The following is a 24406-nucleotide window of genomic DNA, read 5'->3' as shown; positions in this document are numbered from 1 at the left end:
GGAAAAGAAAGAGAGATCAGACTGTCACTGTGTCTATGTAGAAAGGAAAGACATAAGAGACTCCATTTTGAAAAAGACCTGTCCTTTCAACAATTGCTTTGCTGAGATGTTGTTAATTTGTAGCTTTGCCCTAGCCGCTTGGCCCCAGCCACTTTGACCCAACCTGGAGCTCACAAAAACATGTGTTGTATAAAATCAAAGTTTAAGGGATGTAGGGCTATGCAGGACGTGCCTTGTTAACAAAATGTTTACCAGCAGTATACTTGGTAAAAGTCATCGCCATTCTCTAGTCTCAATAATCCAGGGACACAATGCACTGTGGAAAGCCGCAGGGACCTCTGCCCTTGAAAGCAGGGTATTGTCCAAGCTTTCTCCCCACGTGATAGTCTGAAATATAGCCTCATGGGATGAGAAAGACCTGACTGTCCCCCAGCCCGACACCCGTAAAGGGTCTGTGCTGAGGTGGATTAGTAAAAGAGGAAAGCCTCTTGCAGCTGAGATGGAGGAAGGCCACTATCTCCTGCTTGCCCCTGGGAACTGAATGTCTCCGTGTAAAACCCGATTGTACATTCGTTCAACTCTGAGATAGGAGAAAAGCTGCCCTGTGGCGGGAGGTGAGACATGTTTGCAGTAACACTGCCTTGTTATTCTTTACTCCACTGAGATGTTTGGGTGGAGAGAAACAAATCTGGCTTACGTGCACGTCCAGTCATAGTACCTTCCCTTGAACCTAATTATGACATAGATTCTTTTGCTCACATGTCTTCTGCTGACTCTCTCCTTATCATCACCCTGCTCTCCTACTACATTCCTTTCTGCTAAAATAATGAAAATCATAATCAATAAAAACTGAGGGAACTCAGAGGCTGGTGCCAGTGCAGGTCCTTGGTGTGCTGAGCGCCGGTCCCCTGGACCCACTGTTGTATCTTTACACTTTGTCTCTGTGTCTTATTTCTTTTCTCAGTCTCTCGTCCCACCCAACTAGAAATACTCACAGGTGTGGAGGGGCAGTCCACCACTTCATCCACCTTCTCTCATATTGAAAGTAACATCATCTTCTTCCCTCCAGGATCGTGGGAATAATATCCCTGGGGGGTTTCCACTTTCTGCCATGTATGTAGTCATATCACCCCCTCCGCCGTGGAATATTATTAAGGACCATCTCACACGGGGGTGTATACTTCCTCCGATATTGGGAGTCACATCAACCTCTCGCTCTCTGAATATGAGGAAGAAAATCACAGGGCGGGTGTACACCTCGTGCTCTACGATGGGGAGTCATATCTGTCTATTATGGGGAGTAATATCATCCTCTCCCTTTCAGGATATTAATAACGATTTAACAGGCTGGGTGAACACAGCCTGCGATGCTGAAATTATTATCATCCTCCCCCCTCTTACTCCCCTGGCTCTTAGGATGCCCATCGCAGGGGAGCGAGCCGCCCCCCCGCGAGGCGGGGACTGAGCCAGCCCCTGTTCCCCCCACCCCCCCTGGCTCTTAGGATCCCTATCGCGAGGCGGGGAGGAACCCTCCGCGAGGCGGGGACTGAGAGCCAGCCCCTCTTCCCCCCATGGCTCTTAGGACCCCTATCGCAGTGGTGGGGAGGCACACCCCGCGCGGCGGGGTCTGAGAGCCAGCCCCTCTTCCCTCCGTTTCTCTTAGGACCCCCATCGCAAGGGGGAAGGCATCCCCGTGAGGCGGGGACTGAGAGCCACCCCTTCTTCCCCGCCTACCTCTGAGGATCCCCATCACACGGGGGAGGCACCCCCCGCGAGGCGGGGTGTCAGAGCCAGCCCCACTTCGCCCATTGACTCTTCGGACCCCCATCGCGGGGGTGGTGAGCCACCCCCCACGAGGCGGGGACTGAGAGTCAGTCCTTGTCCCCCCCCTGGCTCTTAGGACCCCCATCGCAATGGGGGGATGCACCCCTCGCGAGGCGCGGACTTAGAGCCAGCCGCTGTTCCCCCCCTGGCTCTTGGGACCCCCATGCAGGGGGGGAGGCACCCCCCGCGTGGCAGGGACTGAGAGGCAGCCCCTCTTCCCTCCATTTCTCTTAGGACCCCCATCTCAGGGGGGGAGGCACTCCCTGCGAGGCGGGGACTGAGAGACAGCCCCTCTTCCTCCTGGGCCCTTAGGACCCCCATCGCAGGGGGAGGAGGCACCCCCGGCGAGGCGGGGACTGAGAGCCAAGCTCTCTTCCCCCCCTGGCTCTTAGGAACCCCATCGCAGCGGGCGGAGGCACCACCCGCAAGGCGGTGACTGAGAGCCAGCCCCTCTTCCCCCACTGGCTCTTAGGACCCCCATCGCAGAGGGCGAAGACACCCCCCGTGAGGCGGGGTCTCAGAACCAGCCCCTATTCCCCCACTGGCTCTTCGGACCCCCATCGCAGTGGGGGGGAGTCACCCCCCGCAAACCGGGGTCTGAGAGCCAGCCCCTCTTCCCCCCATGGCTCTGAGGATCCTCGGTGGACTCACAGCCTCTTTACCATATTGTGAGTAATATCATCTCCCCCTCTGGAGATTATGAACTCTTTCACAGACGGGTGTACACCCTCGGTGTACAGAGGGTGTACACCTGTCTGTATTGGGAGTAATATCATCCTCTTCCTCCCTGAGGAAAATCAAAACTAAATGGGAAGCTTTTTCAACATTCAGATTCCCTGATTCCACTGTAGACCTAATGAATCTGAAAGGGGAGCTGGGAAGTGGGAGATAAAAGGTAGATTTTTGGAAAGCTCCACAGGAAATGTTGATACACATCTGAGGTTGACAGTCATGTCTCAAAATATGTTCAAAGAGCTACAGATTACCTTCAACTGCTCAGATTCTATCTTTTTTTTTTTTTTTTTTTTTTTTGACAGAGTCTCCCTCTGTTGCCCAGGCTGGAGTGCAGTGGTGTGATCTCGTCTCCCTGCAACTTCTCCCTCCTGTGTTCAAGCGATTCTCCTGCCTCAGCCTCCCGAGTAGCTGGGACTACAGGTGTGTGCCACCAAGCTCTGTTAATTTTTTGTGTTTTTAGTAGAGACAGGGTTTCGCCATGTTGCCCAAGTAGGTTCTGAACTCCCGAGCTCAGGCGATCCACCCACCTCAGCCTCCCACAATGCTGGGATTACAGGCATGAGCCACCTCGCCTGGCCAGGAACTCTGGGTTCCTAATCAGAGAGTAAATGTCTCCATGAGCCAAGCACGTCATGTGTGGTAAAGCAGCCAGCTGGATATATGACAACAGAGAATTATGGGGACAATGATGAACTAGACAGCCTGTGTGGCTGTTAGAAACAGTCTCCACTCAGCTTCAGACAAATATTGCTATAGGGAAATGTAAGCCCAGTACTGCCAGAACTGCAATTTTTCAATAATACCACAACAACTTGGATTTTTATATGAAATATCCCCATTTTTAAAGGTTAGCAACATAATTCAAAAATGAAACTGCAGAGAATGTTTACTACTTTTAGTCTAGAGACACTGGCAGCATTTCTACAAAGTATTGTGGGTGTGTATATACAGTATATGTATGTGTGGGTAAAATGTGTGAGTGTGTGTGTGTATGAGTGTGTGTGTGTGTCCCTTTGAAAAATTGATTCCTATCCTTGAGATGCCTAGAGATCCCCTATCTGTAGCAAAACCATTTGTTGTTTAGCAGCTTTGTAATACAGTATCGTGTAAAGCACAACACCAATCTGAAAGAGATATTCACCAACTTGTAGACTGTTGCCTAAGCATTGGGCTCCCTGAGGCATTACTGTAAATTCCTTCCTCTTTAAGGCACACCATTTCACGAAAGTTGCCAAGCTTCCTTTTCTTCACTAACAATATTCTCTATCAGAGTCTCTTCCTTCAATAAGTACCCAGATGTAATAAAACAAGAGGAGAAAATTAGTAGAAGAGAGAAAAATCTCAAAAATGATCATTAATCTATGTTGCCAAGAATTTTTAATTTGCATGTCACTGACAGGTATGTGTCATGATCTCATTTGATTTTAATTTCAAAGTGATGTGAACTGATGGAGATAATGAAGCCAAATGTATGCTACAAACACATTTTCATATACAAACCAGTTCTTAATTATTGTCAATAATGGAAACTCACGAGTTAGCTATGCATAAATACAAAGGCATTTTTAAATTTTAGTGAAGAAATTCATTAATACACTTATTTCCAAGCTGGTTCACTTAGCTGATGGGAGAATATTGCTATCACAATTAAAGTTAAACTCCTGAATGAGTCAGGAAATACATCTGGGTGGATGGTAGAGGGTAAAAAGCTTGGACCTTGGAGTCAGATAAATCTGGTTCTGAATTCCACAACCTCCACTTTACTAAAACATGACCTTGAGCTCTGGTTTCATCTTCTGTAAAATGTAGTTAATATCGAAATTTTTAAAATCAGCTTTCCTGGTTGCAAGGAAAAAAGCCTCAACTCAAGTAACCTTCAATAATAGGGCAGGATTTTGTGAGATGAAGTGGTTGGTACAAATACACTTGGCAATGAGGACACAGAAATTTCAATCATGAGGCCAAGCCTTCAAAGACATACAGGAAATGCTAAACAACCAGGTCTCAGAAAGAGAAAAAGCCTCATGTTGTTCAGAACCTAAGGAGTGTATACAGTTTGTCATTGGCTTGTCATCACCTTGACCCAGATACTCCTTCTCTCTGGCTGCTCGTCTTCATTCTATAAGTACATTTTTTATCTTCCAGGTCCTGCTTTCTCATCATTCTGGTTGTGTATAACTTCCACAATCATCTTGACCTACCAGCTTCCCTCTGCCGATGACCTGTAAACTACTCCCACTAAGTCTTACCTACTTCTTATATATTCAAATTACTAGGTTCAGGATTATTAAAAACAAGATATGATAGGCTTGGTAATTCCCTGTTTGGGTAGACCTTTTTGCTGTACCTCAAAGGACACTGACCAGTTTGTAATAGGCTACATTTGTGCTGGTTGCCCACCTTTGGGCTAATCTGTTATGGCTCAAGGGTGAAGTCTTGCTGTGGGAGCTAAGTTATGCGGTGTGAAATAGGCAGGTGGGTCTCAGGGCTAGTTCCCTTAGTAAGTGTGAGGATGTTGGTGCTGGGGCTGATGTTTCTGGCACAGTAACTCCTTCAGGCCATATCTAATACAGGCATCCAGCACCATGCCAGATGTCTGGCAGGTGCAATGCATGTTAGTTTACCGAAAAGTTCACCAAGTTACTAACAAATCACCTATTTTGTAAGGCAGAATGCTAGGTACTGTGGCAGTAAGAGTGACAAGGCAGATGTGGTCCCTGTTCTTATGGAGTTTCTACTGTAGTAAATGAGACATCCAAAAATATATATAAGCAACTCAGCAAGCCCACTTTTAGATACTGGATACAGAGAAAAGAAAACACATGTTCACATAAAAACTTGTACACAAATTCTTAAAGCAGCATTATTCATAATAGACGAAAAGTATAAACAACCCAAATGTCCATCAATGGACAAATGGATAAACAAAACACACCATAACCATATGGTGAAATATTACTAAGCCATAAAAAGGGATAAGGTTCTGATACATGCTACAACACTGATGAACATTAAAAACATGAGGCTAAGTTAAAGAAACCAGATACAAAAGACCTCATAGTATATGATTTTATTCATATGAAAGTCTGGAAAAGGGAAATCTACAGAGACAGGAAGTAGATTTGTGGTTGCTTAGGGATGGAGAGGTGATGGGTGTATGATGGGGTGATAGCTAAAGGGTATAGGATTTCTTTTTACCCGATGAAAATTGCCAACCATTATGATGATGGTTGCATGTATCTGTGAATACACAAAAACGATTAAATTGTATACTTTAAATGTGCAAACTGTATGGTGTGTGAATTATATCTCAATAAAGCTGTTAAAATTCTAAAAACTAAACACATGCAGAAAATTAATAAAATTAAATGTGCATGGGCTATAAAGGAAACAAGAGACTGAGATAAAGAATAAAAGGGAGGGGCTCTCCTTAGGTAGTGTGCTCAAGGAAGGCCTCTCTAAGTGGGTGGCACAGAACCCAAGAACTGGAGGAAGAATAGGAACTAGCTGTGAGAACAGCACTCCTAGTAGAGGAAACAGCTTGAGCAAAGGCCTGGAGGCAGGCAGGACTTATCAGGAGAATGGCCATCACTTTCTCTCCCACTTAGGATGCAAGTGTTTCCGAGTGACTTTAAGAAAATTTTTAATTTATTCCAATTTATTTAAAAATCAAATTAACACCAGTCTTTGGCACCTTAACTATAAGTAGGAATAATTTATATGTGATGTGCAGTAGTCACTCTAGTCAGGACCCTACATCACAGAGAGATCACAATTTTTTTTTTTGAGATGGAGTCTTGCTGTCTCTCAGTCTGGAGCGCAGTGGTGCGACCTCCGACTCCCAGGTTCAAGCGATTCTTCTGGCTCAGCCTCCTGAGTAGCTGGGATTACAGGTGCCTGCCACCACACCCAGCTAAATTTTGTGTTTTTAGTAGAGATGGGTTTTGCCATGTTGGCGAGGCTGGTCTCAAACTCCTGACCTCGGGTGATCCACTTGCCTTGGCCTTCCAAAGTATTGGGATTAGAAGCGCGAGCCACCGCACCAAGCCAAGATCACAATTTCAACACCAGGTTTCACACCTTTGGCTAACTAGCAAACAAAATAATTTATAAATAATATTTTGCAGAGTGGACCTCAAAGTACCCTATCAATGCAAAATTCTCAAACATATCTGTATTGCTGTGAACAGATTTCAAATCTTCACTTTGACATTTTTTTCTTTTCTTCTTTTTCTTTTTTTTTTTTTTTTGAGACGGAGTCTCACTCTGTTGCCCAGGCTGGACTGCAGTGGCACAATCTTGGCTCACTGCAACCTCTGCCTCTTGGGTTCAAGCCATTTTCCTGCCTCAGCCTCCCAAGTAGCTAGGGTTACAGGCACCCACCACCATGCACAGCTAATTTTTGTATTTTTAGTAGAGACAGGATTTCACCATGTTGGCCAGGCTGGTCTCAAACTACTAACCTCAAGTGATCCATCTGCCTCTGCCTCCCAAAGTGCTGGGATTATAGGTGTGAGCCACCGCGCCTGGCCCGCTTTGATATTTTATGCGTTAAACTCGAATTGTCTCCTTGAGGGTCTCTTAGGAACTGGTGAATAGGATGTTTTATACAGGATAGTTCCAGACATCTGCAGACTTATTCAGTTAAGTATAGTAAATAACAAAATCCCTATCATTCTACTTTCCTTTTCTTTTGGCCCTGAGCCTTCAAAAAGCAGTAGGTTGAAAGAAACCAAAGTGTCTTTCCTGACCTCTTCATTTTATTTATGTATTTGATTTTTACAAAGTTCAGTGAACAAAACATGGCCTTTAAGTGAAAGATCACTATCACATGAGTACTGTTATCTGACTTGGAACTTGATTAAAACCAAATCTGTTCATCGGCCAACAGGTCAAATGTGCCCTGTCCCAGTACTGGGGAACATTTAAGATCATGCATAAACACACAGCCATCAAACTGATTCGAACTGGACAAAATAAAACAAAATCTGGCCTAAATGGGAGTTTGCTCAGTGGTGGCTCTCAGCTTTCAAAAAACTGTGAAAGAAAAAGTCACAGCTTGAATATGTCAAAATAATCCTATAGGAGGTTAATGGATTTGTTTACTAATCAAAGCTTAATCAGAAAAAAAATTAGCTGCGCTCTCAATAACCTTTTAAAGAGCAGATTTTCATATTGGTTTGAAACAGCCGTAAATAATTCTCTGAAATTGGGCAAATCAATTTGTAAAGGTAAAGGCTCGTGGGACATTGGACCACAGAGGTCATCTTCTGTTCCACTTTCCTCATTTCACAGAGATGTGAAGAAGCAGCTTGCCCAACATGAACAACTAAACAGCAACAGAATCCAGATTAAGCCCCCTGACTTTTGGGACAAAGGGTTTTTAACTTTGGGGAAGACGGGGGGTTGTAGCATCAGCAATTAAAAATTTGAAAGCACACTCTTTGACCTAGAAACTACAGGTTTAGAAATCAATAGTATAGAAACACTAAGGCAGATGTGTCAAAAATATACATAGCAGGGTATTCACTGCAGTATTGTATACACAGTGCAAAATTGGAAGCAACCTATATATTGAACAATAGGGGAATTATTGTGTACAAGATATAACGGAAGGTACAAGGTATAACGGAATAAAATAACTGTTTAAAAAAATATGGTTCATTTAGGCCAGGCGCAGTGGCTCATGCCTTTAATCCTAGCACTTTGGGAGGTCAAGACAGGCGGATCACCTGAGGTCAGGAGTTCGATACCAGCCTGGCCAACATGGAGAAACCCCATTTCTACTAAAAATACCAAAACTTAGCCAGGTGTGGTGGCAGGCACCTGTAATCCCAGCTACTCGGGAAGATGAGACAGGAGAATGGCTTGAACCCAGGAGGCAGAGGTTGCAGTGAGCCGAGATTGCACCACTGCACTCCAGCCTGGGTAACAGAGTGAGATACTGTCTCAAAAAAAAAAATAGTACATTTAAATATTCTGACATGGATATTCATGACAAACTGTAAATTGAAAGAAGCAAATTTCAGATTAAAGTGTAAATATAACCTCAATTTTTTTTTTTGTTTAAAAACATGGTCAGGCACAATGGCTCACGCCTGTAATCTCACCACTTTTGGAGGCAGAGGTGGGCCAATCACTTGAGACCATGAGTTCAAGATCAGCCTGGCCAACATGGCAAAACCCTGCCTCTACAAAAAATACAAAAATTTGCTGGGTGTGGTGGCACTTGCCTGTGTAATCCAGCTACTTGAGTTGCTGAGACAGGAGAATTGCTGGAACCCAGGAGGCAGAGGTTGCAGTGACCTGAGATGGCAGCACTACACTCCAGCCTGGGCAACAGAACAAGACTTTGTCTCAAAAAAAAAAAAATTAAAAAATAAAAACAAATAAATAAAAAACAACATAAAGGTGTGTGTGTGGATGTATGCACATACAATGTCTGAAAAGTCACATACCACTGTTAATAGTGATTCTGTATAGGAAGAGGGATTTTTTAAAAACAAAAAACAACACAACAAAAAGAACCCCACAAGAATTATAAAACGACCCATTTCCTGAGGCATAAATGCAAGAAAGCCTCCTGGTCTGCAAACATCTCACACTCTGTAAAAATTCCAGGAGTAGATTGGAGGGCTGAGGTTTTGACACTGCATTGATCTTGATCACCCACCCCCATCCCCACCCCTAATACTTTGCTGTGAGAAATGATGTTCTTTCCATCTTACATGAAGTGCTATTCAAACCCAAGTTTCATTGTCCCCAGCAATCTCCTCTCAGACAGCTCCCTCCTTTAGCTACTCCTAGACAGAAATTCTGGAAAATCTTGGCACAGAGTCCTAATAAATCCCCCATCCTTATAAGATGGAATAGACTCCAACTCTTAAAAGTGTATTTTGCCCTTCTAGCTGTTATAAGATCATTCTAGAAGAAGACTGTGATTTTATCTCCTGAGGTTTCTCTGAGGGCACACTCCATTTCCACAGCCTTCAGAACTGTGGACAGGTTGCCTCTTTTGGAAAGTTCAACAAAGTAAACTAAGAACTTTAATAGCTGCATTAAATCCTGGTGTTCTTTGTAAAAATGCCTTGGTGACAGTAATATTACAAAAAAGTATTACTACCTATTTGCAGCCTCACTCTGAGCCCTCAAGGCCTCCACTTCCCAGTAAAGATAATTTTGTCTTTGCCTGATCAGCTTCTCTTCTTTGTCTACCCCAACTTGACTCCTGGGTTCCTGTGATACAGAAACAGGAGAATGCGAAGAAAGAGGTAGGACTAGAAAAACAGAATACAAGAGGCAAAGAAAAGTGGACAGTGTTGGTGAGTAGTGGGAAGGCGGCAGTGGAGAACAAGGGCTCCAGATGGGCTGTGACAGTGAGGAAGTGGAGTTGGGGGAACGTTAGACGATGTGGCTAGGATCTGTAAATTGAATCTCTTTTAATGCATTCTGAGGACTGCAAGCAAAACTTAGAGTTTCATTTGCTTTTGGTTGTTTCTTTGAATGTTACACTGCCCTGAAACTTGGTGACATAAGGCCGAGGATTTATTCAGATTATAATATATTCTAGAGGAAAAGGTGGGTATGACACCTGTATGACTGTCTTTAAAGAGACCAAGGTACAAAATTGGTTGCTAAGGACTATTTATTGAGAAAATATAAATAGTTGATGCATATTATGATGAATACTCTAATTACAAAAGACAGCTGAGATTCAAAGAAAGAACCATGTAACAAAATAAACTTCTAACTAGAAAATTACAATCACTGAAAGTTTTCAAACTCTGTTGTTCTTTTTTATCATAACAGTGACAAGACATGGAAAATTAAAATGCATATACTTAGGGGTATATGATTTCCCTTACTGAGATTTCCCTTACTATGGAAAGTTGAAGCCATTTTTATGCTTGGAAAAAAATGGCTGCAAGCCTCCAAATCAGAAACAGTATCCAGAGAAACCTGATTCCAGAAAAGTTGATGGATGCCTTTAATGTCCTTGGGCCTGGAGAAAATTAGGATGAAATTAGGAAAGAGGAAAATTTGAAAGTCAGTGAGGAAAGTACAAGGATTTACAAAAATGCCATTCTAATTTTACTTGAAATTATTTACCTTTTATGTGAATGGTATAATTACAATCAATGATACATCCATAAGTTGAGTTTACTTTAACAGAATAAACATTGTGGAAAGGGAAAGCATGAAATGCACTCATTTTGCTCTCCATGAGACCCAGAGCTGTTTAGGCCCCAAGGCCATAGCTCATGCACATCCACTGCAGGCATAAAAATTTAGAAATAAAATAAAAACAGAAACAATCACTCTACGCTGTACTGAAAAGCTCAACCTGCAGAATGATGACAAATATCCCATTGTTAAATTTCAAAACCATAGAGGAGACAAAGGAAACCATGTATTTTTTAAATTATTAATTGTTGAAAGCTTTTTCAATTATGTTTATTTTTTCAGAGTATTTCTACATTTCAAATGATATATCCAACAGCAGAATTTTTAAAATTAGGTTTTGCATTTCAAACAAAGCTCAAAGATGTTGAGAAAATAAAGGAAACAAAACCAACCTCAGATACCCAGATACTGTTCTTCCTTCCAGCAACACAAAAACTGAGTCTTATTCAAGATCACTGGCATTCTTCCCTGTGCGACAGAGGACTGTGAGGTTCAAGTCCATACATGGCTGTCATTCAAAGGATGAGCATGGAAGAGTGGCTAAGAAGAAAACTGTTGTAAATCGCATCAGTGGAGATTATATCAAAGAAGGATTTCCATCTAGTGATAGCTGTTGAACTCCAGGATGGAGGCCTGAGAAAATCTGTGGCCTGTTCTCCAGATGTCAGGACAAATAGAAGGAATGCTTCTTAATCCAAGATGCTGCAATTGGTAGGAATCAATGAAAAATTGCAGAGGGGGATATTTGTCACCCCCTATTTCATTCTAAAACATATTTATTTCATTTAGCTTCCAAAAACATTGACAAAGACCATGGTCAGGTGGGGAGTTTCTGTCTTTTGAAGGCTGTAAGAGTAATGAGCACTTCCTGAAGGGAGAGTATTAAATTGGAAGTTTGAATTGACTCTTTGATATAAGCTTGTGTTTTGTGAAATTTGTGTTAGTGGTGAATATGATTGCCATTCTCCTGCTTTAGAATCTGGATTGGTTTTTTTGTTGATTGGTTGGTTGGTTGATGATTTTTTTAACATTTGATTGTATTTATTGCTCTAGCAATGCAGAAAAAAAGTGAGCTTCCCACGGTAGGCATATATCAGATTTAATTAGAGTTCTGTCTAATATCCGAAGCAGAGAATTAATATTTTCTTGAGATTTTTATGGTAATAGTAGTAACTAATGCATACGAAAAGTTTATTATGTGCTAGACCTGTTCTAAGTGCTTCAGAGTTTAACTTCATATCATTTTTAAAACAAGATGGTACAATCCTTATAACCTGGTACTGTAACTGGAGCAGACCCTAAAAGTGTTGCATCCATATACTGTAGACCACTAGAAGACTCCAAACCAAGATCATTTTCATCTTCATTTTGCAGATCAAGAAAGTGAAGGACATAAAAGTTAGATTTTTCCAAGCTCACCCAACTAGTAGGTAACAGAGTTGATGTTTGAATCCAGTACTGCATAATTGATATCACCTCCCCATTTATGTGGCAGTAACTTTTTGCATGAAATCAGAGTTATAAGGAGCATTCTCCAAAACACAAATATCATAGAAATTTCATGAAGTTTCATAGAATGTATGTGCATATAAAATTGCAGAATGTGAAAGATAGAGATAGCAACTTCTAGGAACAACTGGGTCTCCCACAGCTGGTTTGAATTAACATTAAGAACCAACATTAAGACATGAGAAGCACAGAGCAGAGTGTTCTCCAACAGGCACTCCTGGAAATCCTGATTCCATGCAGAATCACAAACCTCAGATATATATTTCCATACTCCTGACAGGCTATTAGCTTGCAGCTGAAACACAAGATGTGATCTTGGCTCAGGGGAAACAGGCATTAGGATGCCTACCTCAGAGCCAGTTAACAGAGGCAAAGAAAAAAACAGACACAGGCACTTTTGAAATAGGAACTGAAATGAAAAAGTTTGAATTTGCTCATCAATACAAATTTGGGATGATGAAACCATCTACAGGTAGCCAAAAAATAAACACCTCGCAAACCTCTGACTATATGTGCACATATGAAATTGCCTCCAATCTCCCATGCAACACAACAGTGCTAGAGCCGTCTCCCTGGGGACATTTGAAACTCACAAATCATTAATGTTTCTATCTGACACCCAGAAACAGTGCTCAGTCCCAGAGATGACCATTGACTAAGTGACAGGCTTCGGCACATAATACTTTTCTGGTCAAATTAAAACAAATTATAAATATTACCAAACTGAGTTTCATCTGTTTATAAGTTCAAGTGTGTTTATTTGTTCTAAACTGAACATATGGTTGTACCACAATGGATAGCCATAAAGTGTATAAACTTTTAGCCAAATTTGGAGAGCTCTTTACAGAGCATTATAAAAGGAAAGCCACAACATTCTAACTCATAAAGAGAACTCCAAGTCTTTACTCAACAGTGCAGTGTTCAACATAAAACAACCTAGGGTCTCAGAAACTTGTCAGTGTTCTCTGTGAGTTTCCACAGAGAACAATAACAAGAAATTTAGAGCAGAGCTGCCTCTTTGACAATCTCTGCCCACAGAGTTCAAGCTAAGCCAGCACTACCAGAGGCATCATGGAAAACCTAGGATTGGTTTTCATCCAGCCTTAAGTAAATTACACAGACTTCCAAGGAACTAGTTGCAAGACAGCCTAGAGTCTGAGGCCAAGGAAAACTTTCTACACCCCCTTGCAGAACTATTTGCTCAATTTCTGCACCCTTTATCAAATTTTCCAGCAATAGGCAAATGGAAAGCATATAATGTTTAGACACATTCATTTATACACAAGTGAAAAGCCCAGAATCAGATCTTTCCTGAGTTGGCCAGAGACCCCACCCTCCCCAGCATTCATGCCCACAGCAGGTGGCCTTATGATGCTCGATAGGATCAAACAGGGATTTTCTCCTCCAGAGGGGATTTGGAAACCCTCCCTAACCCTGCTGGGTCAAGGAACTCTGTTCTCACATCCTGGCTCAGGCAACAGAGCTTGAGGTTCTTTAACACAGGATATGGTTGTCAAATAACATTGCAGAGGCCCCTTCTGTCACCTCCATCTCTGTAACAAGATCTGTGTTACAGAATGACTGATATTAAGGGGTAGATGATTGAAATATTTAGGCATAGCGAGGTCCTTCCCTGCAATCACATTACATGGGCCAAGGTCAACTCCACTCTTGGACCCCTTCTCAAGGAATTCTCAGATTCAAGACTAAGCTCTTCCACTGCCAGGGGGGCTCTGCTTGCTAGGCTGACGAGGCCACCTGTGTCGCATTTGCCTCTCTGTCTCCAGTTTCTAGCACCAGTGCCTGACATTGTTAAAAACTCTCTGATGAATGAATGTTTTGGCAAGTCAGGTGACCATAAGGAGCCTATCATGTATTAGGCATCTGCTCTGTTTAGCTCCATTGATTAATCACTCACCGAGTTCTTGTGACAAGCCAGGCCATGCTAGGATGCAAAGATGATTAAGGCACAATCTTGTCCTGAAGGGCCTTGCAGTCTAGGGGAGGCCTCACAGGCCAGTGGTTCTGAAAGAGCCTGAAAATGGAAATATGGCCACCAAATGTAGATTCTGAATCTTTCTGGCTGACTTCAAGAAGGCAATTGAGTGCTCTGTGACTTTCTAGGAAAGTTACCAAGGGAAAGATATTTGGATGAAGTGAAAAGCTCAAAAGACAGGTTAGTTAAAAAAATGGTCATTCACTTTGACTCCATAACCTCCCTTCTGGAACTAGTCCCAGAGAAATTGGCCAAAAAAAAAAAAATAAATAAAGAGAGAAAGACAAAAGCCTAAATGTACAAAGATGTTTATTACTGCACTATTATAATAGGGAACAACTGTAAACCATTTAAATGTCCATCAATAGGGAAAGGGCTAGTAAATTATGGCACAACTATAACATTAGATATGAAAAGTGGAACACAAATGTGTATAGGGTCCTGTGATTGAAACCATATATACATATGAACAAAGATCAGAAATGTGTTAAAAACAATTATATGTATGTGTAAGAAATCTGAAGGTTATAAGAGTCCTTTATATATTTTCCTCACTGGATACTCATAATAACCCTGGAAAATAGGCAGTATGATTGTGACATCCTCTTTTTTTTTTTTTTTAAATACATGAGGAATTGGGATTTAGGAAGATAAGTGACTTGTCCAAGTTCAGAGTAGAAAATTTAAACACAAGAAAGACATCTCACCCCAAATTCCTCCTTTCCATTATACTCTCTGCCTCTGGGGAATGAAAATAGTTGCTGGGCAACTTCTGCAAGTATTTAATCATGGACATAATTTTTAAATTTCAAGTGCTTTTGATAGTAAAGTCAGTTTAAAAAATATATAGCTAAAGCAGCATAAAGAAGTTTTACACACCAAATATCAACAACCACTACCACTATAAAAATCTTAGCTGAGAAGTCAGAAAGTATCTCTCTTTTTTTAAATCTAAAACTAAAAGGATGTGAAATGTGAAATCTAGTGTACTTTCAATACACATTTATTTTGATTTAAATTATAGAAAACCACTTTGAGCATCCCTTAGTGCTTTTTGTGTCCTGAGTTTACTTACAGTGAAAGTCAAGACTCTGCATCATTAATCAGTAAAATTTAACAAATTATTATCATACTGTTTGGCCAATGAACACAATTGATTCAAGATGATTTCTCTTCCACATGCCAAGAAAAAAAACAATGAACAAATAAACACCATTTACCCAGAATATTTAGCATGTGACCTATTCTGGATTAAAAATATTTCTAAAATGTAGGTATCTCAACTCCAAAATACGATAATGCTTAGGATAGGATTTGATCCAAACTCAACTCCTCTTGGAGTGCTCTCTTGGGTTTTTTTCTCCATTATGTACATTAAGGAATATAAGATAAGATATATATTTGTGAAATTTCAAGTCAATCTTCTCCAATGTACATAAACAATGGAAAGTCTCCACATCCCTCCATCACCAGCAATAGCTCCTGGGAATCTCCTCTACTCTAATCCTTACCACTCTCGACCCCTTTCATGGTGGATTGGACAACCAGATGGGATGCTTTCACTGTGGGCCCTGCCTGCCATCTTTTGAAAACAATTCAGCAGCTTGGATGCTTCTGCCATGTCATCAAGGGAGTTGCCTCTCCTGCATTCCTCTTGCTCTTTTTTTCCTCACTCCTGTAGAACTTTTGATAACTCTGGCTTGTTCCTAAACTTGTGTTTTTGCTTACCAAGGAACAGTAAAAGAGAAAGAGGTGACTTATACTAGAAAGAGCATACAGAAAAGCCCTCAAAAAAGATGATCTCCCATTATAATTATCTAACTGTTTATTTCAAATAAGAAACTTTTAAAACAATGAATAGCAAATGAAGGGCTAGAGGATTATACCAAATTTGTCTTAGTAGAAATTTGTTTAATCATATAATTATATGAATTTCAGAGAAAGGAAGAAGAAGGTCAATTTTGGACCTCAGAAGACAGGTCTAACTAATAAGGGCAACTTGAAGTCATGGTGTCTGGTTTTGCAAGCGTTCTTTAAAATCAAACAGTGCAACCTCCCACTAGTCCCCTAAGAGACATTAATAGGTACACCTGGGATGGTAGTTCATTGCTCAAATATGTTTGGGAAATGCTACATTCTGTAGTCCTTACTGGAGAATCACAACAATCTGTCAAAGGCTATGAAAAGTGAAGAAGTTAAGAAACTTGCTTTATATTTATTTCATCCTTTTCCAAATTTATTTTGTCCACGGAATCCTTCTGCCTTGTTTAAGAACACCCATTAACATTTCTCGTGAGTAGTGCTATAGCTTTGGTTGACCCAAAATTCACATGTTGAAACCTAGTTATCAATAATATGATTTTAGGAGGTGGGACCTTTTGGGGGTGATTAGATCCCAAGGGCAGATCCCTTGTGAATGAGATTAGAGCCCTTATAAAAGAAGCCCCTGAGAGCTGCCTTGCCCCTTCCACCATGTGAGGACACAGCAAGAAGAAACCATGTATAAACCAGGAAGCCAGGCCCTCACCAGACACCCAACACACCAGCTCCTTGATTTTGGACTTCTCAGCTTTCAGTACTGTGAGAAATAAATTTCTGTTGTTCATAAGCCACACTGTCTGTATTATTTTGTGATAGCAGCTGGAACAGACTAAGACAAAGGGTGTTCCATGAAACACTTTGTGGGAAATGCGAAGTTGAGTCTTTTCTACACTAAACAACATCTCAGGCTTTTTCAGCAGCTCTTCATAGGAAACATTTCTAGACGCTTTACCTTCCTTGTTCATCATGAGGTCTGAGGCTTGCAGAGGGCAGATATGCATAGAGAGGAGAGAGGAGTTCTGAGATGAAGTTAGAAGAAAATTGGCCACAGACTATGTCTACTTATTTTGTCAAGAGATACAGCAGTAGTGAATCAGGGTGGGTTTGGAAGTAAAACTCAGCCTCCTCAAATTCAGCCCAGTCTTCCCCATTTAGGTACATTCTGTTTCTCTAATACTGTCCTGTTTTCTTGTCCACTTCCTGCTCCTTCCATTGCAAGGAGGAAAGGAGGGGAGGGAATGGAGTTACGTGTATGCGTGACCACACTTTTTCCATGCAGAGGAACATGGTGTAGTATTTGAGGGATGTCTCTGACTATTTATGGAATTGCAAAGGGTCTTCAAGGGCCTCAGGCCCCAAAAGAAAGAGAGAAAGAGGGAGGCAGAGAGAGAGAAAGAGAGACAGAGACAGACAGAGAGAGAGAGAGAGAGAGAAAGAGATTTTGTGCTCTTGGGGTTATTTCCCAAAGGCTGCCATTCCAGGGGAAGAGAAACAACCTGACTGAACCTAATGTCAGCTCTGCATGCCATTCTCAACACCAAGCTCTTCAGTCCTGCTCCTCAGAGCACTCTCCCTTCAAAGGCGCCTCACCACCATTTACTCTATCAAATTCAGGTTCTTGTGTGTTCTTTTAAATTTTTGCCCTTGCAGAATGGCCATAATCCAAAAATAAAGAAATATATAGTAGATGTTGGTGTGGATGCGGTGAACAGGGAACACTTCTATACTGCTGGTGGGAATGTAAACTAGCACAACCACTATGGAAAACAGTGTGGAGATTCCTTAAAGAATTAAAAGTAGAACTACCATTTGATCCAGCAATCCCACTACTGGGTGTCCACTCAGAGGAAAAGAAGTCATTATACGAAAAAGATACTTGCACATGCATGTTTATAGCAGCACAATTTACAATAGGAAAAACATGGAACCAACCCAAATGCCCATCAATCAACGAGTGGATAAAGAAACTGTGGTGTATATATCTACAATGGAATACTACTCAGCCATAAAAAGGAATGAATTAATGGCATTTGCAGGGACCTGGATGAGACTCTTGACTATTACTCTAAGTGAAGTAATTCAGGAATGGGAAACCCAACATGGTATATTCTCACTCCTAAGTGGGAGCTAAGCTATGAGGATGCAAAGGCATAAGAATGACACAATGGACTTTGGGAACACAGGGGGAAAGGGTGGGAAGGGGATGAGAGACAAAAGACTACAAATAGCATGCACTGTGTACTGCTCAGGTGATGGGTGCACCAAAATCTCACAAATCACCACTAAAGAACTCACTCATGTAACCAAACACCACCTGTTTCCCAATAACCTATGGGAAAAAAATTTTTTTAATTATGCCCTTGCAGACTGCTTTTATCATATTACTTATTTTCTTATTGCTGTGCTAATTAATTTATTTTAATTACCTCATCAACAATATGCCTTCTTACTTTTCTAGATGAATGAGGAAGAAAGTACACCAGGCCCGGCTAGGTGGCTCACACCTATAATTCCAGAATTTTGGGAGGCTGAGGCAGGAGGATCACTTGAGCCTAGGAGTTTGAGACCATCCTGGGCAACATAGTGAAACCCCTCTCAAAAAAACAAAAAACAAAACAAAACAAAACAAAAAACCACCACGCAAGGAGTGACTCTTGAGGGTCAGTTTTGTTACCAAGAGGTAGGGGATGGGGACATTAGCCCCAACAGTAATCTCCTTCAGCTCCTCCCAATAATATAACTCAACATGAATAAAAACTGAGTGTTTGCTATGCAAATGGAGTTCCCAGGCAAACCCCCCATATAGATAGTTTTGAGCCAATCAATGCTACTAAATGTTTTTTCAGATCAATAAATTATTATTTTATTGTTGAGATTGTTCCTCCTACTTGGCTACTTGGTCTATCAAAAGTTAGGAAAATTACAGTAAGGTCTCTTACTATATAGCTCCTAAATTTTTTTTTTTTACATTTAAAAATTATTTATTTATATATTCTGATGCTGTCATTCAATACATAAATATTTATGATAGTTATTTAAAATAAATAAAAGTGATCTTCATTGCTTTAACATTTTATTACCTTGATTTTTGCTTTTTTCTCTTTGTTTTTTATATATTTGCCTAATTTTTAATTTTAAACCACTTTGAATCACATTTTTTAGGCATATCTCTTATAAACAGTATAAAGTTAGATTCTATATTATCTTTCTTCTCTACAAATTGTACTATGCATGTCTTAATCTAGTATCCACCTACAAAGTAAGCATCTGGATTCAGTCAGGGGCCAGTCAGGAAAGCAGAATCAGCTCTAAGTATTTCTGTTTTGTTTTGTTTTGCTTTGGTTTTGAGACAGAGTCTCACTCTGTCACCCAGGCTGGAGTACAGTGGTATGATCTCCGCTCACTGCAACCTCCGCCTCCTGGGTTCAAGTGATTCTCCTGCCTCAGCCTCCTGAGTAGCTGGGATTACAGGCACGCACCACCATGCCTGACTAATTTTTGTATTTTTAGTAAAGACAGGTTTCTCCATGTTGGCCAGGCTGGTCTTGAACTCCTGACCTCAGGTGATCTGCCTCCCTCAGCCTCCCCAAATGCTGAGATTACCAGCGTGAGCCACCATGCCTGGCCAGCTCTAAGTATTTCAAACAGAAGGAATTTAATATGGAGAATCCATTGCCCATAAGATGGAAGAGCTCAGACACCAAACAGAAAAGAGACCATCTATAGATAAACAACATCAGGTAACTGCTGTAGCCTCTGAGGCTGGAGCCACCCAACAGGACCCAGCCAGCCACCAGGGGTGAGAGAAGAAGCAGGCCCTAGGCAGAGGCCTATGCAGTGGAACTCCTGGAGATACAGGGCAGATTAGGGGAAGATCAGTGAACGGGGCAGAGTGCAAATGTGAAAATGATCAGCACACACCTCGTCTCCCCTTTGTAACACTATGTACCCTGACATGGACATGTGCACCTGCGTGTCCACGTGTGCATATGCACACATATACTCATCACACATTATTCGTTGAACTAGCTTTCATCAGCTTTTCCTTTCAGATAAGAAACCATCCATGGACAAAGCATACATCCCAAGTTACATCTATGATCATCATAACACCTTACACTTTATAACACTTCACTGTCCCAAAGCACATTCAAAACCATCTGTGCATTTTTATTTTAGCTTTCATAACCACCACATGAGGCAATGGAGGCATTTACATCTTCATTTTATAAACAAGGAAATTTGGAGAGATTAAGGTATCCAAATAATGCATCAAAGAGTCAGGTATGACATCCCAGATTCCTCAAGCACCAAGACCAGGCTCTATTTTGTGTCTCCCGATGAACATCTGAAGGTCATGGGTGTGCACAGTAAGATCTATAGGCTCTAAGGTACCACATCTGGCCATAGATTAACAAACAAGGCTATACTAAACTAATTACTGGCAATAGTCAGCCTCTCAATTCTTTATACTTCATATAACCCATTTTAAGAAAATGTCATCACAATGATCATTTGTATAGTACATGACAGTTTACCATGTGCCTCCATATTTCCACATTTGATGTAATATTCCTAAAATACAGCATGATAAATACCCATATCTAACTGGCATGCATTGTGAGTGAATAAGCTCAAGGTCAGTGGAGCCATTTTTACAGTCCTCATAGATAATATGAACCTTGCATCCTACTTCATAAATTCAAAGGGGTCAGTTTCCTTCAGTTGTACTCAAGATCACAAGCAGAGAATTTTTCTTCAGATGTGACCTACTTCTGACTACTCCTCCAACCCACAGAATCACAGATGACAAAGCAGCTCTGACTCTGTCTTTGAGCCACACCAAGCCTCAGAGGTTTGCTGCTGGGAGGAACATAACTCTAGGGTCTTCGGAGCCCCCAGAGGGAGAGCTGAGCTGAGACTGCCATCAATACAGCAGGAATGGCTGAGCCCATTAAATAGCAGGAATTCCTCTAGGTGTACATTTTCAGCTTGATGATACCTTGATTTGGTGTGCAAGCAGTGACAGGTCCAAACACTGGGGTCAAGACATTTTCCATGCACTTGAAAAGCTTCCTTAAGTGAGACTACAGATCAAAGGCAGCTACGCCATTTGGTAGGGAGCATTCAAAGCCTGATGGGAATCTGATTTTAACAGACAGTCTTCCAGCAGCATTAACACTCTGCAGAATGGAGATGAGGGGGATATCTCAACAATGTGAGGCTCTAACAGAATTCTGTCAAGAGGGGAAAAGGCCATCCACTGCAAAAGAGGCACAAATCCTGCCCTAGATGTTACACTGAAAATTCTTTGATTTCTACCACAAAATTATTCTGTCTTGGCTCTGAGATAACTGACATTGCCAGACTGGGGGCATTTAAATGCTAAGTAAAGACAGCAATAGATACTGGTTACCAGGGAATGCTTCTAAGCAAAGCTAAGTCTCTGAGAGGATCAGCAGAGGAATTGTGGAGCCATCCTAGTCCTACTTTCTTCCCCCAGACCCCTAAAGTATGGCTTCTTCTGCCTCAGTTTTAAAATACCCCAGCTCGGTCTGAAGCAGTACCTACTCTGATCATGGCCAAATCCTCCCCACAACCAATTCCTCCCAAAGAAGGATGCCCTTCTTTTCTAGACACCTGACTGGTGGAAATAGAGGAGGAGAAGCAAAGATAAGGGCTGGGAGCTCAGCAATAAACCTATTTGTGTTTTGCTGTTTTGCCCATAAAATGGCCAGTGATGGAGACCCCATATATTCGTTGAAAATTGCCAGCAATGTTAGAACTTTAAAACTTGGTGGAAAAAAAAAGTTAAAACATATTATCTTCTATTCATCTTCTTTCTTAGACAACAAAATCTACACATCATGGTGCCTGTATCTCACTCCTAATTAAAAATTAATAATCAGCTATGGAATTGAGATCAATTTTGTGTTACATTTAATCAAAGGTATTTCACCAGATTTCTTTGATCTGATTTTTCTGTTGAGATTTTAAAGCAGAGGTTTATTTCCACCTATACTTTGGGGCAGGGGCGCACCTTGTAAAGTATTAAGTAAAAGTTCCAGCCATTTTGAAACGGGCCACCTGATCTTTACCACATTCTCTTTTTCAGCCGACTATAAAGCTCGCATAAGCCTGGTTCCTCCTGCGGTATCATTTTACCCTCTGAACTTCATCTCCCAACACCTCCTTACTCTCTCTGACTCTGACACTCCAAGCAAGAGGCCACGGGGTGCTAGAGGGGGTTTAGGCTGGTGACCCGGCAGGGGTTCCCAGGAGAAGGAGAAAGGGGGCTTGACAAAGGAGCTGTTCATCTCCCACCCCCACCGCAGCCAGCTGATAAGACCCCCAGGGCTCAGAGGGCATTCAGAAGGAGCCATCACAGGCGCAGAAACCACAGCACAGCCAGTCAAGTGCAGCAGCAAGTCGTCCTGCCAAACAGCAGGCCGCGGCAAAGTGAGAAACACAGGGGAAGGCTGCAGCAGCAACTGCAGCATCGTAGATTTCTTCTGCTTGAACACAAAGCATCCTTTCTCCTGTCACCTTTTCAGTCTAGGACAAGCTATCAGTAACAGAGTCTGATTTCCAAAGCACTTCTCTCTCACACCCTCAATGCAGCAGGATGTTAACTAAAAGGTCTGCAGGCTAAAAATAATATCACTTGTTGTCTGTAAAGCTGAGTGCATCAACAGAGTCAGGTTCTGAACTCAGATACCTTGTCTAAGCCAAAGTAGAATGGGAGGTGACAGAAACCCCATGGGGCTAATTCCGAGAGGATCCCTTCCTAAGTCCACAGAGTAAATACAACAGCATTCTAGTTGATTTGCCCAGTGAAATGGGACACTTTTGTGGGCAGGCTGATATGACTCCTAAGCTCAAGACACCTTTAGTCAAATTCAACAAACAAAATGGAATCACGCCAGCAGGTGACTATAGGGAGACATACGGGGATGTGATATAGTGAAGACTCAGGGAGATTTCACAACTTTGTACAGCAGTGGCTTGAAAGGATATAACTATATTTACCATAAAACAAGAAGTAGTCATTTTTACCTTACACTATTTATAAGAATTTTCAAAAAATAGAAATAACTCACATGTAATTCAGGTATACCAAACTTTCCTGCCTTCCTACTAAATGGAACTAGAAAAGCAAAATGCTGATTTTTTCCAGGTACTCCAAAAATACCTTTATAATTTTAACCGTAATTTGTTTAGTCTAAAAAGGTACTGCTCCAATACCAGAAGCTACAGGTGAAAAACATATCTCTCAACTGAAGACAACTTCTTGAATAACTGTGTCACTGACAAGTTTACTCTCTGAGCTTCAGTTTCCAAACTGAGAAGGAGGAATAACTGCCCTGCCTGTCCCACACTTCTGGCTGCTGAAATAATCTCAATCAATTTCTTTTTTCTTTCTTTATTTTTTTTTTTTTTACAAACTACATGCAAATTTAATTTTTCCAATTCATAAAGTAAAAGGGGTCCAATAAAACACTATCATGTCCTACCTCACAGGTTACTGTAGGTATTGTTTTCAAAATGTGAACAATACTACAGACTGAAGGTGGAAAAAAAAAAACTAGTTGAAAGTAGAATTAGTTTTTAAGGGCATGGCTAAGGCAAAATTAGAAATATATATATAAGGCTGGGTGTGGTGGCCTACACATGTAATCCCAGCACTTTGGGAGGCTGAGGCATGAGGATCACTTGAGCCCCGGAGTTTGAGACCAGCCTAGGCAACATAGCAAGACCCCATGCTTACAGAAAATTAAAAAAAAAAAATTAGTCAGGCATGGTGACACATGCCTGTGGTCCCAGCTTCTTGGGAGGCTGAGATGGGATGATCACTTGAGCCCAGGAGGTTGAGGCTGCAGAAAGCCATGTTTGTGCCACAGCACTCCAGCCTGAGTGACAGAGAACCCCATCTCAAAAAAATAAATAAATAAAAAGAAAAGAAATATATATAGGAATGGGAATTAGAACTCTCAAGTATAGAGCCACCCACTATGCCTACCCTTAAGCAAAATTGCCCCACCAATTCAAAATACCCAGAGACATGTCCATTTTCATGATCTTGTATGGACATATACGAGACTTATGAGATATTCATTGCAGCATTATTTGCAATAGCCAAGCTGTAAGAACAAGTTAAATGTCCACTAACAGAAAAAGGGATAAAGTAAATGTGGTATATGTAGAAAATGGAATATTATTCAGACTTAAAAAGGAAACCTTGCCATATGCAAAAACATGGATGAACCTTGATGACTTTATGCTACGTGAAATAAACCAGTCACAGAAAGACAAATAATGCATGATTCCACTTGTGTC

At 41.5% G+C, this 24406-nt stretch overlaps 1 protein-coding gene across 6 annotated transcripts in view; it reads right to left on the bottom strand.

Annotated features, from left to right (window-relative positions):
- The window catches only part of LOC129135946 (zinc-regulated GTPase metalloprotein activator 1C), a 95673-nt gene that overhangs the window by 34868 nt on the left and 36399 nt on the right, over positions 1-24406 (bottom strand). For 2 of the 6 annotated variants that reach the window (XM_063787752.1, XM_063787755.1), the window contains one exon: positions 2826-3838. The exons of 2 other annotated variants lie outside the window; for them this stretch is intronic. In XM_063787752.1, coding sequence (XP_063643822.1) covers positions 3826-3838 — 13 coding nt within the window. In that variant the 3' untranslated portion in view covers positions 2826-3825. Of the gene's footprint in view, positions 1-3; positions 1220-2825; positions 3839-11135; positions 11212-24406 lie in introns of those variants that run through there. 2 more of the 6 variants (XR_008537073.2, XM_054658171.2) reach the window with 2 other exon arrangements.

Source organism: Pan troglodytes, chromosome 11 (assembly GCF_028858775.2).
Source record: "Pan troglodytes isolate AG18354 chromosome 11, NHGRI_mPanTro3-v2.0_pri, whole genome shotgun sequence".
In the NCBI taxonomy this organism is placed as follows: Eukaryota; Metazoa; Chordata; class Mammalia; order Primates; family Hominidae; genus Pan; species Pan troglodytes.
The sequence above is the reverse complement of the archived record's forward strand: the minus strand, read 5'-3'. Positions and strand labels throughout refer to the sequence as shown.